Source organism: Aquarana catesbeiana, linkage group LG01 (assembly GCF_042186555.1).
Source record: "Aquarana catesbeiana isolate 2022-GZ linkage group LG01, ASM4218655v1, whole genome shotgun sequence".
NCBI lineage: Eukaryota > Metazoa > Chordata > Amphibia > Anura > Ranidae > Aquarana > Aquarana catesbeiana.
The window spans coordinates 476,368,290-476,393,641 of record NC_133324.1 but is presented as its reverse complement, the minus strand read 5'-3'; the positions used below and the strand labels follow the sequence as shown (position 1 = coordinate 476,393,641).

The following is a 25,352-nucleotide window of genomic DNA, read 5'->3' as shown; positions in this document are numbered from 1 at the left end:
AAATCACGTACATATACGTGATTTGCCTTCCGCGGGTGGGGGGTCCGATCGGACCCCCCCCCGGTGCCCGAGGCGGTCGTCTTCTGTCCCACGGCGATCGGAGATGAGGGGGAGGCCATCCGTTCGTGGCCCCCCCCTCGCGATCGCCGCCGGCCAATCACATCATTCCTTTGCTGCTGTATGCTAAACAGCAGCAAAGGAAATGATGTCATCTCTCCTCGGCTCGGTAATTTCCGTTCCGGCCCGAGGAGAGAAGACAGGTATGTGAGTGCACCAACACTACACACACAGTAGAACATGCCAGGCACACTAAACACCCCGATCCCCCCCCCCCGATCGCCCCCCGATCCCCCCCCCCAATCACCCCCCCCCCCCCATCACAAACTGACACCAGCAGTTTTTTTGTTTTTTTGTTTTTTTTTTCTGATTACTGCATTGGTGTCAGTTTGTGACAGTTACAGTGTTAGGGCAGTGAGTGGTAGCCCCCTATAGGTCTAGGATACCCCCCTAACCCCCCTAATAAACTTTTAACCCCTTGATCACCCCCTGTCACCAGTGTCGCTAAGCGATCATTTTTCTGATCACTGTATTAGTGTCGCTGGTGACGCTAGTTAGGGACCTAAATATTTAGGTTCGCCGTCAGCGTTTTATAGCGACAGGGACCCCCATATACTATCTAATAAATGTTTTAACCCCTTGATGGCCTCCTAGTTAACCCTTTCACCACTGATCACCGTATAACTGTTACGGGTGACGCTGGTTAGTTTGTTTATTTTTTATAGTGTCAGGGCACCCGCCGTTTATTACAGAATAAAGGTTTAGCCCCCTGATCGCCCGGCGGTGATATGCGTCGCCCCAGGCAGCGTCAGATTAGCGCCAGTACCGCTAACACCCACGCACGCAGCATACGCCTCCCTTAGTGGTATAGTATCTGATCGGATCAATATCTGATCCGATCAGATCTATACTAGCGTCCCCAGCAGTTTAGGGTTCCCAAAAACGCAGTGTTAGCGGGATCAGCCCAGATACCTGCTAGCACCTGCGTTTTGCCCCTCCGCCCGGCCCAGCCCAAGTGCAGTATCGATCGATCACTGTCACTTACAAAACACTAAACGCATAACTGCAGCGTTCGCAGAGTCAGGCCTGATCCCTGCGATCGCTAACAGTTTTTTTGGTAGCATTTTGGTGAACTGGCAAGCACCAGCCCCAGGCAGCGTCAGGTTAGCGCCAGTAGCGCTAACACCCACGCATGCACCGTACAGCTCCCTTAGTGGTATAGTATCTGATCGGATCAATATCTGATCCGATCAGATCTATACTAGCGTCCCCAGCAGTTTAGGGTTCCCAAAAACGCAGTGTTAGCGGGATCAGCCCAGATACCTGCTAGCACCTGCGTTTTGCCCCTCCGCCCGGCCCAGCCCAGCCCACCCAAGTGCAGTATCGATCGATCACTGACACTTACAAAACACTAAATGCATAACTGCAGCGTTCGCAGAGTCAGGCCTGATCCCTGCGATCGCTAACAGTTTTTTTGGTAGTGTTTTGGTGAACTGACAAGCACCAGCCCCAAGCAGGGTCAGATTAGCGCCAGTACCGCTAACACCCACGCACGCAGCATACGCCTCCCTTAGTGATATAGTATCTGAACGGTTCAATATCTGATCCGATCAGATCTATACTGGCGTCCCCAGCAGTTTAGGGTTCCCAAAAACGCAGTGTTAGCAGGATCAGCCCAGATACCTGCTAGCACCTGCATTTTGCCCCTCCGCCCGGCCCAGCCCACCCAAGTGCAGTATCGATCGATCACTGTCACTTACAAAACACTTAACGCATAACTGCAGCGTTCGCAGAGTCAGGCCTGATCCCTGCGATCGCTAACAGTTTTTTTTGTAGCTTTTTATTGAACTGGCAAGCGCCAGCGGCCTAGTACACCCCGGTCGTAGTCAAACCAGCACTGCAGTAACACTTGGTGACGTGGCGAGTCCCATAAGTGCAGTTCAAGCTGGTGAGGTGGCAAGCACAAGTAGTGTCCCGCTGCCACCAAGAAGACAAACACAGGCCCGTCGTGCCCATAGTGCCCTTCCTGCTGCATTCGCCAATCCTAATTGGGAACCCACCGCTTCTGCAGCGCCCGTACTTCCCCCATTCACATCCCCAACCAAATGCAGTCGGCTGCATGAGAGGCATTTTCTTTATGTCCTCCCGAGTACCCCTACCCAACGAACCCCCCCAAAAAAGATGTCGTGTCTGTAGCAAGCGCGAATATAGGCGTGACACCCTCTATTATTGTCCCTCCTGTCCTGACAATCCTGGTCTTTGCATTGGTGAATGTTTTGAACGCTACCATTCATTAGTTGAGTATTAGCGTAGGGTACAGCATTGCACAGACTAGGCACACTTTCACAGGGTCTCCCAAGATGCCATCGCATTTTGAGAGACCCGAACCTGGAACCGGTTACCGTTATAAAAGTTAGTTACAAAAAAAGTGTAAAAAAAAAACAAAATATATAAAATAAAAAAAAATAGTTGTCGTTTTATTGTTCTCTCTCTCTCTCTATTCTCTCTCTCTTGTTCTGCTCTTTTTTACTGTATTCTATTCTGCAATGTTTTATTGTTATTATGTTTTATCATGTTTGCTTTTCAGGTATGCAATTTTTTATACTTTACCGTTTACTGTGCTTTATTGTTAACCATTTTTTTGTCTTCAGGTACGCCATTCACGACTTTGAATGGTTATACCAGAATGATGCCTGCAGGTTTAGGTATCATCTTGGTATCATTCTTTTCAGCCAGCGGTCGGCTTTCATGTAAAAGCAATCCTAGTGGCTAATTAGCCTCTAGACTGCTTTTACAAGCCGTGGGAGGGAATGCCCCCCCCTCCGTCTTCCGTGTTTTTCTCTGGCTCTCCTGTCTCAACAGGGAACCTGAGAATGCAGCCGGTGATTCAGCCAGCTGACCATAGAGCTGATCAGAGACCAGAGTGGCTCCAAAAATCTCTATGGCCTAAGAAACCGGAAGCTACGAGCATTTTATGACTTAGATTTCGCCGGATGTAAATAGCGCCATTGGGAAATTGGGGAAGAATTTTATCACACCAATCTTGGTGTCATCAGATGCTTTGAGGGCAGAGGAGAGATCTAGGGTCTAATAGACCCCAATTTTTTCAAAAAAGAGTACCTGTCACTACCTATTGCTATCATAGGGGATATTTACATTCCCCGAGATAACAATAAAAATGATTAAAAAAAAAAAAAATGAAAGGAACAGTTTAAAAATAAGATAAAAAAGCAAAAAAATAATAAAGAAAAAAAAAAAAAAAAAAGCACCCCTGTCGCCCCCTGCTCTCGCGCTAAGGCGAACGCAAGCGGCGGTCTGTCGTCAAACGTAAACAGCAATTGCACCATGCATGTGAGGTATCGCCGCGAAGGTCAGATCGAGGGCAGTAATTTTTGCAGTAGACCTCCTCTGTAAATCTAAAGTGGTAACCTGTAAAGGCTTTTAAAGGCTTTTTAAAATGTATTTATTTTGTTGCCACTGCACGTTTGTGCGCAATTTTAAAGCATGTCATGTTTGGTATCCATGTACTCGGCCTAAGATCATCTTTTTTATTTCATCAAACATTTGGGCAATATAGTGTGTTTTAGTGCATTAAAATTTAAAAAAGTGTGTTTTTTCCCCAAAAAATGCGTTTGAAAAATCGCTGCGCAAATACTGTGTGAAAAAAAAAAATGAAACACCCATTTGCTTTAAAAAAAATATATAATGTTTGGGGGTTCAAAGTAATTTTTTTGCAAAAAAAAATAACTTTTTCATGTAAACAATGAGTGTCAGAAAGGGCTTTGTCTTCAAGTGGTTAGAAGAGTTGGTGATGTGTGACATAAGCTTCTAAATGTTGTGCATAAAATGCCAGGACAGTTCAAAACCCCCCCAAATGACCCCATTTTGGAAAGTAGACACCCCAAGCTATTTGCTGAGAGGCATGTCGAGTCCATGGAATATTTTATATTGTGACACAAGTTGCGGGAAAGAGACACATTTTTTTTTTTTTTTTTTGCACAAAGTTATCACTAAATGATATATTACTCAAACATGCCATGGGAATATGTGAAATTACACCCCAAAATACATTCTGCTGCTTCTCCTGAGTATGGGGATACCACATGCGTGAGACTTTTTGGGAGCCTAGCCGCGTACGGGACCCCGAAAACCAAGCACCGCCTTCAGGCTTTCTAAGGGCGTGAATTTTTGATTTCACTCTTCACTGCCTATCACAGTTTCGGAGGCCATGGAAAGCCCAGGTGGCACAAACCCCCCCCCAAATGACCCCATTTTGGAAAGTAGACACCCAAAGCTATTTGCTGAGAGGTATAGTGAGTATTTTGCAGACCTCGCTTTTTGTCACAAAGTTTTGAAAATTGAAAAAAGAAAAAAAAAAAGTTTTTTCTTGTCTTTCTTCATTTTCAAAAACAAATAAGAGCTGCAAAATACTCACCATGCCTCTCAGCAAATAGCTTGGGGTGTCTACTTTCCAAAATGGGGTCATTTGGGGGGGTTTTGTGCCACCTGGGCATTCCATGGCCTCCGAAACTGTGATAGGCAGTGAAGAGTGAAATCAAAAATTTTCACCCTTAGAAATCCTGAAGGCGGTGCTTGGTTTTCGGGGCCCCGTACGCGGCTAGGCTCCCAAAAAGTCCCACACATGTGGTATCCCCATACTCAGGAGAAGCAGCTAAATGTATTTTGGGGTGCAATTCCACATATGCCCATGGCCTGTGTGAGCAATATATCATTTAGTGACAACTTTGTGCAAAAAAAAAAAGTGTCACTTTCCCGCAACTTGTGTCAAAATATAAAACATTCCATGGACTCAATATGCCTCTCAGCAAATAGCTTGGGGTGTCTACTTTCCAAAATGGGGTCATTTGGGGGGGTTTTGTGCCACCTGGGCATTCCATGGCCTCCGAAACTGTGATAGGCAGTGAAGAGTGAAATCAAAAATTTACACCCTTAGAAATCCTGAAGGCGGTGCTTGGTTTTCGGGGCCCCGTACGCGAATAGGCTCCCAAAAAGTCCCACACATGTGGTATCCCCATACTCAGGAGAAGCAGCTGAATGTATTTTGGGGTGCAATTCCACATAGGCCCATGGCCTGTGTGAGCAATATATCATTTAGTGACAACTTTTTGTAAATATTTTTTTTTTTTTTTTGTCATTATTCAATCACTTGGGACAAAAAAAATAAATATTCAATGGGTTCAACATGCCTCTCAGCAATTTCCTTGGGGTGTCTACTTTCCAAAATGGGGTCATTTGGGGGGGTTTTGTACTGCCCTGCCATTTTAGCACCTCAAGAAATGGCATAGGCAGTCATAAACTAAAAGCTGTGTAAATTACAGAAAATGTACCCTAGTTCGTAGACGCTATAACTTTTGCGCAAACCAATAAATATATGCTTATTGACATTTTTTTTACCAAAGACATGTGGCCGAATACATTTTGGCCTAAATGTATGACTAAAATTTAGTTTATTGGATTTTTTTTATAACAAAAAGTAGAAAATATCATTTTTTTTCAAAATTTTCGGTCTTTTTCCGTTTATAGCGCAAAAAATAAAAACTGCAGAGGTGATCAAATACCATCAAAAGAAAGCTCTATTTGTGGGAAGAAAAGGACGCAAATTTCGTTTGGGTACAGCATTGCATGACCGCGCAATTAGCAGTTAAAGCGACGCAGTGCCAAATTGGAAAAAGACCTCTGGTCCTTAGGCAGCATAATGGTCTGGGGCTCAAGTGGTTAACCCAAAAGGGACATAAGTTCTTAATCTGTATATCCAAGACATTTCGCACTTAGAAATCTCCCTTACCATTGAACTCCCTCTCCAGTGGGGTCTGTACTTGTCAATCACCACATAGAGGGTGTTGGAGGGGTCTCTATTGTGCACTTCATCATAATGTCTCGACACAGGATGCTTGTCAAAACCTCTTCTGATGTTATTTATGTGTTCGGTTAATCTGACCTTAAGGGCCCTTTTAGTCCTCCCTACATATTGCAGTCCGCAGGGGCATTGTATAAGATAAACAACCCCCTAGGACATGCAGGTTATGAAAGGTTTCACCTCATAAACCCGTGAGGTACTGGTGGAGGTGAACTGGCAGATTTTTCTATCCCTACAACTATTAAGGGAGCAAACTTGGCAGCTCCTACACCTATAGTACCCCGTGAGGTCTGGTGGTTTTGTAAAAGAAAGACAGATCCCTGATTGCACCAGACATATGTTAAATCTGACTAGATATGTTGAAATCCACAAAACACTTTCTCTGCCTCTAGCTTTGCATGCAGAAAAGGCTTTCAATAGAGTGCACTAGGGATACTCATCCAAAAGTCTTCAAAAATGTGGCTTTTCAGGACTAATCCTATCTGGTCTAATGGCACTGTGGACAAGTCCATCAGCCCAGGTAAATATCTCTAATATGATGTCTAGCATTTTTGATATATCAAATCACACATGTTAGGTGTGCCCTCTTCCCTCACTATTTTTTTAATTAGTTATTAAACCATTAGCAAGTGCCACCTGAAATTAACTCATGATCAAAGAGGTTACAGTAGCTGAGTATTCCCATAAAATTGGGCTTGCAGACAAAATGTGATCCTAACCCTGATATATCCAGCTTCTTCCTAAAGGGTGGTGCAAAATACTAGCAAGATATTTACTGCTGTATCTTAGTAAAAGGTAAAAATAATCAAATCCCGCATGCTGAACCTAGGCATATGTCCTAATTCCCTGATCTCATTAAAAAAGTAATTCCTCAACTCGTGGAATCATTCCCAAATACCATATTTAGGAATACACCTTGCCTTTCCCACTACAAACTGTACAACTCCAACTTTTTGTCTTTATTAGCAACTGTCAAACAAGAAGTTTAGCATATAGGGAAATATAAAATCTTGTGTGTAGGCTGTATAGTTGCCTAATAAAATGATGATACTACTAAAAATCGTTTATCTTCTAGATTGTAAGCTCCATGAGCAGGGCCCTCCTATTCCTTCTGTATTGAACTATACTGTAATTGTACTGCCCCCTCTACATTGAAAACTGTTGGCACTATATAAATCCTGTATAATAATAATAGTTATTATTATTTTCAAACCCTACCTATCCTACTGCCACAGAAGTTCTTCTTAGAATGATGTTTAAAGTATTTAATTTGGAATGGTAAAAAGGCAAGAACTAGATCCCATGAACTCACTATTTCTACACATCAAACAGGAATTCCCATTTTGGCCTACAAACATTTGATCCTGAATTTGAACCTAAAGAGCTAGGTTGTTAGAGAGTGTACTACTGTCCTAAGTTTAACACTAGACTGTCCCCTGAAAGACCAATTTAAACTTTTTCAAATTCATCATTTCCACAAAACTCATCCACATAAAACAACTGCTGGTAATTCTGAATGAGAAGTTACTGTATTAACCATTTAGAAAATTTCCCAAAAAATATCTCACTGATATACATGACCCTTTGCAGACTGTCCAAATTAATTCCCAATCACTCCCCTGTCCCCCTTTTCTAGGGGAGATCCCTAGAATGTGGAGATATTGGCATTCTAATTTCATATCATGTGAAGTTGTAAAAGTGTTAAAAGCTTCTGGTCTTCAGAATTGAAAATGATATCCGAAACCACAGGCCTTCTCTTGCTACCTACTGAAAAACTGGCTCTGTTGATAATAGGCACTGATTTTTCCCAACTGAGTTTACAACTATTGTGGTCCGTATTCTTTTTGCTACCAGAACAACATTCACCAACATCTGGAAACAAATTATGTATTACTTCAGAGGTGTTGGGAGCTTCAGAGTTAACATATAATGTCAATATGAAAAAAAATTCAAGCATATAAAGATAACGCCCAGAAAATATTCCATCACCAATGTAACAATTGGTTGACTCACCCTAAATCCTCATTGGTAATATGAGTTACTGTAGAATGCACAAATATATTTTGTTATGGCTTTACCCCTATGTCCAGCAGGGTGCTCTGACATGCCTTCTACACCACCCTATCCCATTACCAACCCTGTCTTCCCCAGTTACTCTATTTATCCCTTTAAATTGTATAACTTGAAACCTTCTATAACGGGTTAGGTGTTAAATGCTGAATGATCATAACTTTACTGTGCTGCCTCATTGGTCTTAGACATTTATTAACAGCAGTATTTTGAGTTTATCTGCCATAGTTATTACCCATGCCCTTGCATGCTGACTACTGAATTTTGCCTTGTTTACAAAAATATATGGTATGGATTTTAAAATCACTGTATGTCTGACAGATTTATGGATATAATGTAATTTATAAAGAGTATGTATTTGCACCCTTCATCAACAATAAAAATTAATGCAGATGAAAGTTAAATACGCTATGTCCAATGAGAAAGGCATGCAGAGGGCAAAGGGTCTAGTCGCCAGTATAGTCTGTGGTCTACCTTCACCTGATCTTTCCCCTATTACCATAGCTCCCAACTGCCCCTGATTTCATGGGACTGTCAATGATTTGGAACAATGTCCCTCTGTCCCTCATAGTTCCTCTTTTGTCCCTCATTCTGGTCTGATCTATGTAGTTGTATATAAAATGCACTATTTATCTTTCAAAAAGTGTTTCCCAGAGCTAAACCTTTCATCCAATTTCTAAATTGCTACATTTGTAAATTCCACAAGCCAATATAATGGGAATAGTAGTGGTAAAAAAGCACTTGTGGGTTTAACCAATCAATATCTTTTGTACAATTCAGGGGGTGTAGCCTATGCCTGCATACTTTTGCTAATAAGTGTCCCTCATTCCCATCTCAGAAAGTTGGGAGGTATGAATTACTGACATACCGTGCCTTGTTGTGTACTGTGTCTGTGTGTGAAGGCAAAAAACGGGAAGCTGATTCGTTTCTATACAGAGTTGCACCAGATTTTGCACTCCCCAGTTTTAGTGAATCAACCCCACTATTTTTTGGGAAACATTCTAGACAAAAGGTACATTTTTAGGGTACTGCTTAGGCACAAGTAACATTTCTCAATGTTCTTTATAATATAGCAAATGTTCACTTTTACCCTCTTTTCTTTCTCCCTTCCCCATCAATTAATTCTTTCCAGTGTTTGCATATTTATATTGCTTAACGGTACAGGCAGTCTCCGAGTTACGAACACCATAGGGACTATAGGTTTGTTCGTAAGTCGAAGTTGTTCGTAAGTCGCAACACTGCATTAGTAAGTGTAACTTCCGGTTGGAACACTGCGTTCGTAAGTGTAACTGCCGCCTGTGCATGAACCTGGGATGTTCCGGGCGCTTGTTATAGTATCTGGGGCGTAGTACGGCAGTGTGGGATGTGTTCGGAAGTGCTCGAAAGGTATCCAGGACCAGCGTGGAGCACAAGTGGCCGGCATTTGAGGCCGTTTGTAAGTAGGAGTCGTTCATAACTATTATGTCATCATGCTGAAAACCTTTTATATGGATTTTCCCACTGCCTTCATTTTAACTCCAGTCAAGTAAAGCATCTGCATTTTTACTGCAAGTTGTCTGCCCTAAAGCTAGTATACAGTTTGTAAATTGGACAATAGCAGATTCTCAAAAAGAGGCATTTAGTTGCATTAAGCATAATAAAAGGTTCCATTTTTAAATGAACAATAAATGTGACAAGTGGCAATAGGATAGCAGCTATATGATTTTCTGTGCACTAAGCACCGTGTGCTGATGACGATAGCAACTACATTAGGCCTGTGACAGACTAACTTTACATGTTTTAAAAGGCATAACAGGTAAAATTATTGTAAAAAATGACTGCAAGGCAAAAGTAGTGGGTGCCATCACAACATGTCAGTTTCTGTGTGTCTTTTCTCAATGACAGTATAGGATGTAAATGCAAAAATATTGCTATAGGCAATAAAACTGTCTCTTCTATGCACACATAAAGAGTTCTAACCCGCCAGCTTAATTCCAACACAAATCATCTAAAGGTACAAATAAAGGTACAATATTAAAGAGGAAGTAAACCCTGATGGGTTTACTTCCTCTTTGTTTCCCTGCAAAGGTAAAGCATAATGGGCTACTATGCATTGCATAGTAGCCCATTATGTGTCACTTACCTGACACAGGAGCCTGCGATGTCACCGCTGTCCCCTCTGCTACGGAGCGTCCATCTTCTTTCTGGGTATCGTGGCTCCGGTGCTGTGATTGGCCGAAGTCACGATGACGTCACTCCCACACATGCGCATGGGAGCCGCCACTAATGGCATATTGCCGTTAGCAACGGCATGCTCAGTGCACCTGCGCGCCGCTGTCTACGGCACATGCGCCGTAGACAGCGGTGCCTGTCTTTTTGCAAATATCTCCTAAACCGTGTAGGTTTAGGAGATATTTCTTGGACCTACAGGTAAGCCTTAATCTAGGCTTACCCGTAGGTCAAAGTGGTCTGTAAGGGTTTACAACCACTTTAAGTGCTCATTCATTTTTGACTCATGTCAAAAGTCAGTTGGACTTGTATGTATTCTATTCTACTCACCTTGACAGACTAAACCAACATCTTCCCAAGTTCCATTAGCTGTGCACATAGATGTGTTCTGCCCCTTCTTTGCATGGAAACCAAGCATACATGTGTACGCCACATAACTGCCAAATGTGGTGTTGCCTAATAAGACAACTTTAGAGTGAGGGACAGCTGGTGGTGGTCCACAGTCAACAGCTGCAGAAAGAAAAATGTAAACTAGTAAGTGCAAATACAAAGACATTTCTAAACTGAAACCAGAATGTGAGTTTATCACTAGGATTTGCACATGGGATTCAGCTTGTAAAAAAAGTCCAATATGTACAGCATAGTGTTACAAAACATGTGCATAACTCCCAAATGTCCCTGATTTTGAGGGACTGTCCCTGATTTGGAACAATGTCCCTCTGTCCCTCATAGCTCCTCATTTGTCCTTCATTCTGGTCTGATCTATATAGTTGTAAAATGCACTATTTATCTTTCAAAAAGTGTTTCCCAGAGCTAAACCTTTCATCCAATTTCTAAATTGCTACATTTGTAAATTCCACAAGTCAATATAATGGGAATAGTAGTGGTAAAAAAGCACTTGTGGATTTAACCAATCAATATCTTTTGTACAATTCTCCTTTAAGGGGGCGTGACAGGGATTGTATCCTATGCCTGCATACTTTTGCTAATAGGTTACCGTCATTCCTATCTCAGAAAGTTGGGAGGTATGAATTACTGACATACCGTGCCTTGTTTTGTACTGTGTCTGTGTGTGAAGGCAGCCATTTTTACAGTGGCAGAGATTTGCTTCCTTAAGCCAGAGCCTCCAGCAAGAACAGAAGTGAGCAGCAAAGTAGTGACATCTCCAAATCTCACACCAAATCTCCTGATACTGGCAGTCAGAGGCAGCAATGCCTCTCTAACACTGCACATACAGTATACTTCTATGAGACTGTAAACACAAGAGTGGCTAGGCATCCTCAAATACCAGGAAGAACACTAGGGTTGATTTCCTAAAACTGGACAGTGAAAAATCTGGTGCAGCTCTGCATGGTAGCCAATCCGCTTCTAACTTCAGCTTGTTCGATTAGGCTTTGACCAAAAAACGGGAAGCTGATTCGTTTCTATACAGAGTTGTACCAGATTTTGCACTCCCCAGTTTTAGTGAATCAACCCCACTATTTTTTGGGAGACATTCTAGACAAAAGGTAAGTTTTTAGGGTACTGTTTAGGCACAGTTAACATTTCTCAATGCTCTTTATAATATAGCAAATGTTCACTTTTACCCTCTCTTCTTTCTCCCTTCCCCATCATTTAATTCTTTGCAGTGTTTGCATATTTATATTGCTTAAAGGTATTATGTCATCATGCTGAAAACCTTTTATATGGATTTTCCCACTGCCTGCATTTTAACTCCAGTCAAGTAAAGCATCTGCATTTTGCTGCAAGTTGTCTGCCCTAAAGCTAGTATACAGTTTGTAAATTGGACAATGGCAGCTTCTCAAAAAGAGGCATTTAGTTGCATTAAACATAATAAAAGGTTCCGTTTTTAAATGATCACTAAATGTGGCAATAGGATAGCAGCTATATGATTTTCTGTGCACTAAGCACCGTGTGCTGATGAAGATAGCAACTACATTAGGCCTGTGACAGACTAACTTTACATTTTTTAAAAGGCATAACAGGTAGAATTATTGTAAAAAATGACTGCAAGGCAAGAGTAGTGGGTGCCATCACAACATGTCAGTTTCTGTGTGTCTTTTCTCAATGACAGTATAGGCAGTGGCGTAGCGTGGGGGGGGCCAGGGGGTCTGTTGCCCCGGGCGCAACATTTTGAGGGGCGCAGTGACAGGCGGCAGATTACCAGTATCTCTTCTCCTGCGCTGTGCAGTCTAGGGGACTGTGAGCTCTTCGCTATGATGAAGATGAAGTTGCGGCGCGGCTTAGGCTCCTGCGGTAACTGACACCGCAGCGAGTGAGTGACTGAACAGTGAAGACGATGATGCCAGCTAGGGATTGTGACCGTGCCGCGTGCAGAGAGTAGGGGGAACTTAGGGCAGGTGGGGCTCTCAATTACACGTCACTCCCAACACACCGGGTCCAGGATCCCCACTCGCTCTGCCCGTTCTCTTAACCCGCCTCACAGCCCGGACTTCCGCCGCTCTCCTGAGTCTGACTCCTGCTTGTCACTGAGTGAGCTGCTACGCAGCCACGGCACTCTGACCCTGCACCGACCACCCCAGGACTGTCTGGAGAAAACCCAGGCCAGGAGGAAGAGGATGCGGCATGCACATAGACAAAAGCCATGGCCCCCTCCACGCAGCCTGCACAGACACTGTGAGTACTCACTCTGTATTGCATGGTGGCAGCCGAGCCAAGGAGGGGGGCTGAGCTGAGGGGAAGAGAGCTTTGTATTTGATGGGGGAGATGTACACAGATGTAACTCCTCAACCCTCGCACACAGTGCACCCCCTCAACCCTGCATGCCACAAACAGTGCACCCCCTCAACCCCGCATGCCACAAACAGTGCACCCCCTCAACACTGCATGCCACAAACAGTGCACCCCCTCAACCCCGCACGCCACAAACAGTACACCCCCTCAACACTGCATGCCACAAACAGTGCACCCCCTCAACCCTGCACACCACACACAGTGCACTCTCCTCAACCCTGCACGCTGTACAGAGTGCACCCCGCTCGACCCTGCACACCACACACAGCGCACCCCCTCAACCCTGCACGCCACAAACAGTGCACCCCCTCAACCCTGCACGCCACAAACAGTGCACCCCCTCAACCCTGCATGCCACAAACAGTGCACCCCCTCAACCCTGCACGCCACACACAGTGCACTCTCCTCAACCCTGCACGCTGTACAGAGTGCACCCCGCTCAATTCTGCACGCCACACACAGCGCACCCCCTCCTCAACCCTGCATGCTGTACACAGAGCACTCCCTCAACCCCGCACACAGCGCACCCCCTCAACCCTGCACACCACACACAGTGCACCCCCCTCAACCCTGCACACCACACACACAGTGCACCCCCTCAACCCTGCACACCACACACAGTGCACCCCCCTCAACCCTGCACACCACACACAGTGCACCCCCCTCAACCCTGCAAGCCGCATACAGCGCACCCCCCTCAACCCTGCACACAGTGCACCCGCCTCAACCCTGCATGCTGCACACAGCGCACCCCCTCAACTCTGCACTCTGCACACAGCGCACTCTGCTCAACCCTGCACGCTGTACACAGCGCATCCCCCTCAACCCTGCATGCTGTACACAGAGCACCCCCTCAACCCTGCACGCCGCACACAGCGCACCCCCTCAACTCTGCACGCCACACACAGTGCACCCCCCTCAACCCTGCAAGCCGCACACAGCACACTCCCTCGACCCTGCAAGCCGCACACAGCGCACCCGCTAAACCCTGCATGCCGCACACAGTGCACCCCCTCAACCCTGCATGATGCACACAGCGCACCCACTCAACCCTACATGCCACACACAGCACACTCTCGTCAACGCTGCACGCTGTACATAGCGCACCCCCCTCAACCCCGTATGCCACACACAGCGCATCCCCCCTCAACCCTGCATGCTGTACACAGAGCACCCCCTTAACCCTGCACTCCATACAAATAACATCTCTGAACCCTGCACTCTGTCACCTCCACAGTCTGTGGTGTGCAGGCAGTGAGATGATGTGCTGTAACCTTAAGCAACCAATTAGTGGGTTGTAATGATGTGCTGTAACCTCTAGCAACCAGTTAGGGAGCATTAATATTGTGCAGTAACCTTCAGCAACCAATCAGTGAACAGTAATGATCTGCTGTAATCTCTAGCAAGCAATCAGTGAGCAATAATAATTTGCAGTAACCTCTAGCAACCAATCAGTTAGTAGTAAAAATGTGCAGTAACCTCTAGCAACCAATGGGTAAGCGGTTATTATGGCAGTATCGTCTAGCAACCAATTAGTGAGCAATAATGTGTGTAGTGGGCAGTGTAGGAATCAGGTAGTGTAGTGGTCAGTATAGGAATCAGGTGGGTCAGTGTAGTGGTCAGGTAGGTTAGTGTAGAGGTCAGTGCATAAATCAGGTAGGTCAGTGTAGGAATCAGATAGGTTAGTGGTCAGATTAGTCAGTATAGGAATCGGGTAGGTTAGTGTAGTGGTCAGGTAGGTTGGTCAGTACTACTGTACTAGTGGAAGGGACTCAGGGAGTGCTAAAAGTCCGCGGGTTAGGGGGCGCAAATTTCTTACCTTGCCCCGGGCGCTGACAACCCACGCTACGCCACTGAGTATAGGATCTAAATGCAAAAATATTGCTATAGGTAATAAAACTGTCTTTTCTATGCACACATAAAGAGTTCTAACCTGCCAGCTTAATTCCAACACAAATCATCTAAAGGTACAAATAAAGGTACGATATTAAGTGCTCATTCATTTTTGACTCGTGTCAAAAGTCAGTTGGACTTTTATGTATTCTATTCTGCTCACCTTGACAGACTAAACCGACATCTTCCCAAGTTCCATTAGCTGTGCACATAGATGTGTTCTGCCCCTTCTTTGCATGAAAACCAAGCATACATGTGTACGCCACATAACTGCCAAATGTGGTGTTGCCTAATAAGACAACTTCAGAGTGAGGGACAGCTGGTGGTGGTCCACAGTCAACAGCTGCAGAAAGAAAAATGTAAACTAGTAAGTGCAAATACAAAGTCATTTCTAAACTGAAACCAGAATGTGAGTTTATCACTGGGATTTGCACATGGGATTCAGCTCGTAAAAAAGTCCAGTATGTACAGCATAGTGTTAGAAAACATGTGCATAACTCCCAACTTTCCCTGATTTTGAGGGACTGTCCCTGATTTAGAACAAAGTCCCTCTGTCCCTCTTTTCTCCTCATTTGTCTTTCATTTTGGTCTGATCTATAGTGCCTTCAAAAAGTGTTCACACCCTTGAAATTTTCCACATTTTGTCACGTTACAACCAAAAACGTAAATGTATTTTATTGGGATTTTATGTGATGGACCAACAAAAAGTGGCACATAATTGTGAAGTGGAAGGAAAATGAAAAATGGTTTTCAAATTGTTTTACAAATAAATATCTGAAAAGTGTGACATGCATTTGTATTCAGCCCCCTTTATTCTGATATCCCATAACTAAAATCTAGTGGATCCAATTGCCTTCAGAAGTCACCCAATTAGTAAATAGAGTCCACCTGTGCCTAATTTAATCTCAGTATAAATACAGCTGTTCTGTGAAGCCCTCCGAGGTTTGTTAGAGAACCTTTAGTGAACAAACCGCATCATGAAGGCCAAGGAACACACTAAACGGGTCAGGGATAAAGTTGTGGAGAAGTTTAAAGCGGTCTTAGGTTATAAAAAAATATCCCAAGCTATGAACATCTTACGGAGCACTGTTCAATCCATCATCCAAGAAATTGAAAGAGTATGGCACAACTGCAAACCTACCAAGACATGGTCATCCAGCTAAACTGACAGGCCAGGCAAGGAGAGCATTAATCAGAGAAGCATGGTAACTCTGGAGGAGCTGCAAAAATCCACAGTTTAGGTGTCAGAATCTGTCCACAGGACAACTATTAGTCGTGCACTCCACAAATCTGGCCTTTATGGAAGAGGGGCAAGAAGAAAGCCATTGTTGAAATAAAGTCATTAAAAGTCCCGTTTGCAGTTTGTGAGAAGCCATGTGCGGAACACAGCAAACATGTGGAAGAAATTGCTTTGATCAGATGAGACCAAAATTTTACTTTTTGGCCTAAAAGTAAAATGCTATGTTTGGCGGAAAACTAACACATATCATCACCCTGAACACACCATCCCCACCGTGAAACATGGTGGTGGCAGCATCATGTTGTGGAGATGCTTTTCTTCAGCAGGAACAGGGAAGCTGGGAAATTGGATGGAGCCAAATACAGGGCAATCTTAGAAGAAAACCTGTTAGATTCCGCAAATTACTTGAGACTGGGTCAGAGGTTCCCCTTCCAGCAGGACAATGACCCTAAACATACAGCTACAATGAAATGGTTTAGATCAGGGGTCTTCAAACTACGGCCCTCCAGTAGTTCAAGAACTACAATTCCCATCATGCCTAGTCATGTCCGTGAATGTCAGAGTTTTGCAATGTTCTGCAGCAGCTGGAGGGCCGTAGTTTGGGGATCCCTGGTTTAGATCAAAGCATATTCATGTGTTAGAATGGCCCAGTCAAAGTCCAGACCTAAATCCAATTGAGAATCTGTGGCAAGACTTGAAAATTGCTGTTCAAAGACTCTCTCCATCCAATCTGACAGAGCTTAAGCTATTTTGCGAAAAAGAATGGGCAAAAATGTCACTCTCTAGATGTGCAAAGCTGGTAGAGACATCCCCAAAAATACTTGCAGTTGTAATTGCAGTGAAAGGTGGTTCTACAAAGTATTGACTTTTCACATATTTATTTGTAAAACATTTTTGAAACCATTTATCACTCACAATTTCCACTTCACAATTATGTGCCACTTTGTGTTGGTCTATCACATGAAATCCCAATAAAATACATTTACGGGGTATGAATACTATTTCAAGGCACTGTATATAGTTGTATGTAAAATGTACTATCTATCTTTCAAAAAGTGTTTCTCAGTACTAAACCATTCATCCAGTTTCTAAATTGCTGCATTTGTAAATGTCAAAAGCCAGTATAGAGGAATAATAGTTGTAATAAAAAGCTCTTGTGGGTTTAACTAATCCTTTTTTTTTTTGTATAATTCTCCTTTAAATGGACATGGCAGGGATTCTGGCCTATGAACACATAGTTTTGCTAATAGATGTCCCTCGTTCCCATCTCAAAAAGTTGGGAGGTATGCATGTGCAAAGCTGCATGTTGTTTTCTTGAAACCTGTAAAGCAACCTGCAGTTCCAGTTTAGGGATTTTAAAGTGTATCTAAATCCAAGAACAAATATGTGCTATATTGAAGCATATATGCTACATTACTTTTTTTCAGACTTTTCCCTCCCTATTTTCATTGTGTAATCCTGCCAGTAACACACTTCCCGTTCTAAGGGGAAGTTATAGTGTATCTATAGAGAAACAGAAGGCACTACAGAACAGAATATGTTCTGTTGTTCTAACAAACTTGTTTGAGATAAGACTGAGATTAGAGTGTACAGGATACAGGAAAGTTCTGAATTTGTGACGTGATCAACTGGTATTTTTGCACTGATTGAACCATTTTAATTGTATATTTACAGACCAAATGGGAGCAAATTTGAGAAGTTCGTTGTTAGACAGTTGCTGGCTGTCACTTTAAACAAGCAACTGGCAGGCTTTGCACATGTTTGGGGTACTGTTTGGGCTTGCTTAGGCCTACTAGCAACTTTCTGTCAGCCAGCAGTCCCATTATGATCTGCTTTTAAAGAATAACTTCAGTTCCTGTTTATTTTGGGCAACTTCACACGCACACACACATACACTCTCCATCCTGTGGACTAAAAAAAAAAAGACTTAGCAGTAGTTAGTGAGCAGGCAGAAGGTGGTGATAAGCAGACTGCTGTTCTGCTTTAAAGTTGTATTAAACCCAAAAGCTAAAATTTATTAAATTACAGACTGCCAACAGTTATGCCAAGTACACACGATGAGAAAATCAGGCAAAAAAAAAAATGCTTTCGGAGCGATCGTACAATAATCTGATTGTTAGTACACAGCTTTCAAGAGCTAATCATGACAGTTTATGTAAAATTATCCGAAAGGGACAAACATGAAAAATCTTGTCGTACGATACCAGAACATACGATTTTCATTTAATTAGTACAGTGATCATCAAAAAATTGAAAGACCAAGCCTACGCATACTCAGAATCAAAAGAATACATTACAATACAAAACTTTACATCACTTTCAAAGTTGTATTCTGTCATACGAGAATTTTCATAACTTTAGTGACCTCTTTAATTTCAATATGAGACTAGCGCATGCAAAAAAAAAAAAAGAACGATCATTTGTCCGATATTCTCATTGTGTGTTTGAGGCTTTCAATGTGATGGCTGCATTAATTTCCTTTTTTGGGCTTTCTTTCCACCTGGTGATCTGGCCAGTAAATCTGTTGTTCTTCAACAGAACAAGCTCCCCAGTAAATGTAGTAGTTAGTGCTTTAGTGCTGAGACAAATCATTTAGCACTGATAGAGGGTGCTTACAATGGTCATCTTTTATTTATTCATGTAAAAGCTTTATCCCAAAAGAAAAAAACTTTTGCTGTAACTGCTTGTGTAAGTGCCAGTTCACACGGGGGCGACTTGTCAGGCGACCTAGTCGCCTGACAAGTCGCCTCCCGTTCTGTACAATGGAACCATTCTAATAGGAGTGACACAAGTCGCTCGGACTTAGAAAAAGGTTCCTGTACTTCTTTTGGGGTGACTTGAGGCGACTTGCATAGACTTCTATACAGAAGTCGTTTTGCAAGTCGCCATGGATGTCGTGTGCAGGTCGCCTCGGTGAGGCGACCTGCAAGTCGTGCCGCCCCTGTGTGAACCGAGCCTTACTGTAGTGTGAGCTTGAGTTTGGCTTCAAAGTGTTAGTGTATCTAAACCTGCTAGTAAATCTAACATTCCCCTCCTCCAAGACTGACAATGCTGCTGTCCGAACATGCCTCTGTGCTCCCTCATCCAGAGTGGGGGTAATCAAATACAGGAAGTGTCTTACTGACCAGATCACCAGGTGGAAACAGATGGAAAAAAAGCCTGCGAAAAAAAAGAAAACGAATGCAACCATTACATCTAATGATTGGTAAGCTGCAATATATTAATTTTTTTGGTCTGGGGTTTAATACTGTTTAAACATCCACAGAATATAGCAAAAGGGGTTAAAAAAATACATTTCTGACACCATCTGCCATTTTGACTGAGGGCAGGCAAATCATCCCTGTACTGTATGTCTGACTGACCTCTGAAGCCTGTGGCCACATATACTACCTTGTAGGTGGGTAATGGCTACAAAGGCATGTGTCTAGGAATTCAAGTTTGGATCATAATGCCTAAAATGAAAATCCTGATGACATTTTTATGTCCGTAGTTCATGAGGAGGTGAAACTGCTTTAAGGTGGGGTGATCTCTCTTTCTCCACAACCCCAAAGCATGCTCAGTGTTTATCACAGCAAAAAGCATAGAGTAGTAAACGATAGTTGTAATTTTAATTTGCATAATGTATTAATGATAAAACATGAGAATTTTCACATTGTATTAATTATATCTAAGCAGTAAAGAGCAGCATATTTTTTATACAATTATTATTATTATTATTATTATTATTATTATTATTATACAGGATGTATATAGCGCCAACAGTTTACGCAGCGCTTTACAATATAGAATAAAACATCCTTGATTGCTTACAGAATAGGAAAATTACTATGTATAGCAAAATATTTCTCCCCACAAAAAAATAAACATTTAATGATTTCTCTATTGATTCATTAATTACTCCTTAGTTGATTTGTTCTCAGACCTTTGCACAAGTCAGGGTCTCCATCTGCCTGGAAATGTTCACTGCCATTTTGCAGTCTGTATCCATCATTACAGAAGCATTCATAACCGCCAGGAATATCTTTACATTTTGCATTCTCTCCACATATATCAGGTACTTCACATTCATTAATATCTGCAAAACAAAAATTGCATTTACAATATCAATATGTGTTTTAATGCATGTAATATATCACTCATTGTTTTAGGGGATGTCTGTTTTAACGTGGCTTTTCAATGAGCTTATACTTTCATTACAAATTATTTTAAAGTAAAAGAAAATGCATTGCAAAAATTCACATTTTTGCATGCTTCTATTTTCTGCTGTTGATCCACAAGTAGAAATGTGTAGATTAGCGAACAGAGGGAGCTTATTCAACTTCAATCACTCAAACATCATTGCTTTACAGTTATTAAGATAAGCGGTCTTTAGGCTGTGGTCCTTTTTCTTTCCATTAACATGTCCTTGTGGCACTATTCCTCTCACTAACATTAAAGATAGGGCACAATTTCTCCCACTAACACCACTGAAGGAATACAATGGGGGATACATGAGTTCCTGTACTCTTTCATCATATATCCATTTAGGGGCTAAATGCCTGCATCCAGAACTATTTCAAGGGGAGAGTGGTCTGAAAGACCCACGGATAGTAATAGGCATATAGGTATATAGGCAGCACCTTGTGCCCCATTATTGTTGTGTAAGGCATTGTAACCCATCTGTGGTGTCAGTGGGAGAAATAGTACCCCATTGTTGAGATCAGAAGGAGGCATTGGGGGTTATTGGGGGTTATTTACGAAAGGCAAATCCATTTTGCACTGCAAGTGCACTTGGTAGTGCAGTCACTCTAAATCTAAGGGGTAGATCTGAAATGTGGGGAAGCTCTGCTGATTTTATCATCCAATCATGTGCAAGCTAAAATGCTGTTTTTTATTTTCCTTGCATGCCCACCTCGGATCTACAGCGACTTTCAAGTGCACTTGCAGTGCAAAGTGGATTTTACTTTAGTAAATAATCCCCAATGCCTCCTTCTGATCTCAACAATGGGGTACTATTTCTCCCACTGACACCACAGATGGGGTACAATTCCTAACACACACCAATAATGGGGCACAAGGTGCTGCCTATATACCTATTACTACCGTGGGTCTTTCAGACCACTCTCCCCTTTAAATAGTTCTGGATGCAGGCAGTTAGCCCCTAAATGGATATATGATGAAAGAGTACAGGAACTCATGTCAGACAAGATCACTTAATATAGGAAACATAATCAGAATTCCCCCTCACCTATCATTGTTTGGGACGGCATGGATGCAGAGCTTCTTATATTGTTGCCCTCCCTACCCTTGCCCACAGCTGACTATACTAATGCCTCGGTAGTGTCGGAGGTGACTGTTGTGGGATCCTTTGAAGCTCTATGGAATATCTTGTACAGAGGGCATGATAAAAAAGGAAGGTTGGGACCTTAGATGAAGCACTTCGCGTAAAAGGCCGCCTCCATTTCTAAATTGGGTAATGAAAAAAGGAGTTTGGGACTTTGAGTGAGGCACATAAAGGAACCGGGTGTAGAAAAAAACATATTTATTGAGCAATCATAGACATGACATGGTGTATCCAAAATAAATATTACAATAAATATACTGGTAAAACAGCCAGGAGCATTTGCATGACATCTAGTACAACAAGGTAAATAGGAGGGCATGATGCCCTGTTTACTATGATGACATAGAATGAGGGGAACCCCAGCAGCCCACATTGATGGTCTCCCTCCACTCCATTATGGTGAAACCCCACTCTCCCCAATTTCTCCACTATACCCAATCCAATTATCTGCGCTTCCAAGCGATCAAATACCTCAGCCATGTCTGTGACAGCGGTGGTCTGCTAACTTCTGAGACACTAAAATGACAATATGCCCCCTTAACTCCTATATGTTCTGGTACCTTCAGCTCTGCCATGCATATCAAATTCAATTTGGCCTTAGGACCTTCACTCACCTCCTCCAAGTTGGAAACTCTATTGAGAGACGACAATCTAACTAAATCATCATCTATAAGGCCTTATTGCCCTCTGGACTGGAAGGAGGACTGGAAGGAGATCTAGTACTACCCCATGTTGAAGTTAGTTTCCACTAGAGATCAACTGATCCAATTTAAAATGCTACACATAATATAATTTACTCTCCTTTGGTTACATAGGATTTATCCCTCCGTTGTGGCAGAATGTTGGAGTGAGCAGCTGACCCAGCTGATTTTAGATGTATTTTGGAACTTTCCCTCGATTAAGATTTTTGGGGCTGAACTCTCATTTTCCAGCTCACTACTGCTTCAGTCCCACTGAGTATTGACATATGCCTGTTGGTGCCTAATTCATTCTCTAGCCCCAACTAGGTCTCTTAGAGTACTATAAGGACTCCTTTTATTTTACGCCAGGACAGCCATAGTTTTGAAATGGAAGTCTCCCATGGCCCTCACCCTAGATTAATGGAAGCATTTGGTCAATTCAGTCATTCCGCTCTATAAATTTACTTATACATCTAGGGGTTGTCTTGGGAAATTTTTTAAGGTTTGGGACATCTGGCTTAGCTAAGCCTCTACCAATGCCTGACCAGATCTAGGCTAGACCCAATTTAATTTAAGTTCCTTGAAAGTCTGTGCAAGGAGGGGGTCAAGTGTAAAGCTCTGGTCTACTAAGCATATCTTGCTGAAGCTGCCCGAGTGTGAGCTCCTCCATATCCCAAGAGATGCAATTGGATGCTTTCCTAACTGGTCTTACTCCTGTATGTTTTCCGCCTTGAACAAAGTGTGCCTAATTATTCTAGGATTTTTGTTGTTTTTAGTGCACTGTGTAAGAATGATGTACTGCGCGAGCAAAGGTATGCCCAGTTGGCTCTGTTTTGTACAGTTCTATAAGATAACAATCGAAAAAAAAATAATTTAGAAATAAAAACAATTCAGGTGCGCAGTCGTGTTGAAACAAGAAGGGCCAACCCCAAACTATTCCAACAAAGTTGGGAGCATGAAATTGTCCAAAATGTCTTGGTATGCTGACACTTGAAGAGTTCTCTTCAGTGGAATTAAGGGGCTAAGCCCAACCCCTGAAAAACAACCCCACACCATAATCCCCCCTCCACCAAATGATTTGGACCAGTGCACAAAGCAAGGTCCATAAGGTCCAAGGTCCATAAAGACATGGATGAGCGAGTTTGGGGTGGAGGAACTTGACTGGCCTGCACAGAGTCCCGACCTCAACCTGATAGAACACCTTTGGGATGAATTAGAGCATAGAGCTTCCAATTAACATCAGTGCCGGACCTCACAAATTCGCTTCTGAAAGAATAGTCAAACATTCCCATAGACACACTCCTAAATCTTGTGAACAGTCTTCCCAGAAGAGTTGAAGCTGTTATATCTGCAAAGGGTGGGCAAACTCAATATTGAACCCTACGAACTAAAACTGGGATGGCATTAAAGTTCATGTGCGTGTAAAGGCAGGCATCCGAACACTTTTGTATATATATATATATATATATATATATATATATATATATATATATATATGTGTATATATATATATATATATATATATATATATATATATATATATACAGTATATATATATATATATATATATATATATATATATATATATATATATATATATATATATATATATATATTTTAGCAGCGTTATATCTGCGTTCTCTTTGTTCCCACTGGGGGAGATTTATACTTTTTTATGTGTTCTGTTGTTCTGTGACCTGAAATCCAATAGAAAGCAAAGACTTTTATAGATGTCAATGCAACAGAATTTTCCAGTGGGAATTCCATTCCTATTCTGGTGACAACTTCAGAGATGGCATTTCCTGTAATTTTGAAAAACATTTTTTTTCTCAGTCCCCAGGAAAAAAGTAAAGTGAAAAATGGGAAACCATTCCTATTTACTGGGTTTAGAAACACTTTAAAGCCGAGGTCAGCAATTGATCAAGTTTGAACTACCTGTCAACTGCAGCCATGTGATTTGTAGGTCATGACTCCACCATGCCTCTACAACACTCTCTGTGCTTAGTTTATAGCTCCTGACATATGCTGCAGCCTTGTTCTCATTGGCTTAGCTTGGAAGGGGCTGCCATGATTAGATGGCAGATGTTCACCTCTGCCATATGACTGCCGGTCAAAATGTGGCACAGCAAGGGTTGCACTCTGCATTACTTTCTCCTGGCCCATGCACTCTGCATCATATACTACTGGCTTCTTCACTCTGCATTACTTAGTTCTGACCCAAACAGTGTGCTTTTTAAAACTCAGACCAGCCAGACCAGAACACAGCCCAGCCAGCTATCCAGACAGGCCAGAAGTTAAACCAGTCAACCAGGCCAAAATCCAAACTAGTCAGCCAGGTCAGAACTCAAACCAGTCAGCCAGGCTAGAATACAAACCAGTCAGTCAGACCAGAACTCAGCCCAGCCAGCCCTACCAGAACATAGCCAAGGCAGTCAGTCAGCCCAGAACTCAGTCCAAACAGCCAGGCCTGAATTCACACCAGTCAGTCAGGCTAGAACGCAAACTAGCCAGCTAGCCAGCCAGATCAGAACTTACACCAGCAAACTAGCCAGGCTAGAACTTAGCCCAGCCAGCCAGGTCAGAACTCAAACCAGTCAGCCAGGTCAAAATCCAGCCCAGCCCAGAAGCCAGCCAGTTTACACTCCAACAAAAAACAAAAAGTCTTTTTTTTTTATGAATAGAGGGCACAGATCAGGTTGGCAGACAATGTCACTTTAGGCAATATGTCATCCAACACATCTATTCAGTTTTGTTTCTAAAATTCAATACCCAAATCCTTTTTTTAAAAAAGGGGAAAATTATCCATAGCACTACATTGTATAAAAAGTATATTTATTATCAGTAAGCCTTTTTAAAATATGTTTTACCTATGACAGAGAATATGTTTTCTGGAACTAGTTGATGATTTAGTCAGTGAATCTTTAATTTAGCTTTAACTACACAATATAAAGTAATAAGTATAATAGCTGCAAAAGAGTCTATAGAAAGAGCAGGTGTGAATCTAAAGCGAGCTCTGTCTTTGTTATGTTGAATGTAGCTAATGGGGACAAATCTTCATCAACCTGAGCACAGAAACATGCTTGTGACTTGAAAAAAGCTATTATCTCATTCAATGCATCATATTATTTAATTTGACTGTGTACTATTTCTTAACTTGAATACTTGAATTCATGAAAGTTCAAAGCAACTTCTCTTCATCTCTAAAACAAACAAGCAACATAAAAGTTGTAACCAACAAATTTAACAACA

The 25,352-nt window shown here is 42.4% G+C and overlaps 1 protein-coding gene across 3 annotated transcripts in view; it reads right to left on the bottom strand.

The window, feature by feature from the left end:
* SUSD1 (sushi domain containing 1) overlaps positions 1-25,352 on the bottom strand; it is a 295,273-nt gene that overhangs the window by 212,573 nt on the left and 57,348 nt on the right. For all 3 annotated transcript variants that reach the window (XM_073591463.1, XM_073591465.1, XM_073591471.1), the window contains exons 4-6: positions 20,023-20,175; positions 15,024-15,203; positions 10,544-10,723 (exon numbers count right to left, since the gene is read on the bottom strand). In XM_073591463.1, the coding sequence (XP_073447564.1) occupies positions 10,544-10,723; positions 15,024-15,203; positions 20,023-20,175 (513 nt within the window). The remainder of the gene's footprint in view (positions 1-10,543; positions 10,724-15,023; positions 15,204-20,022; positions 20,176-25,352) is intronic.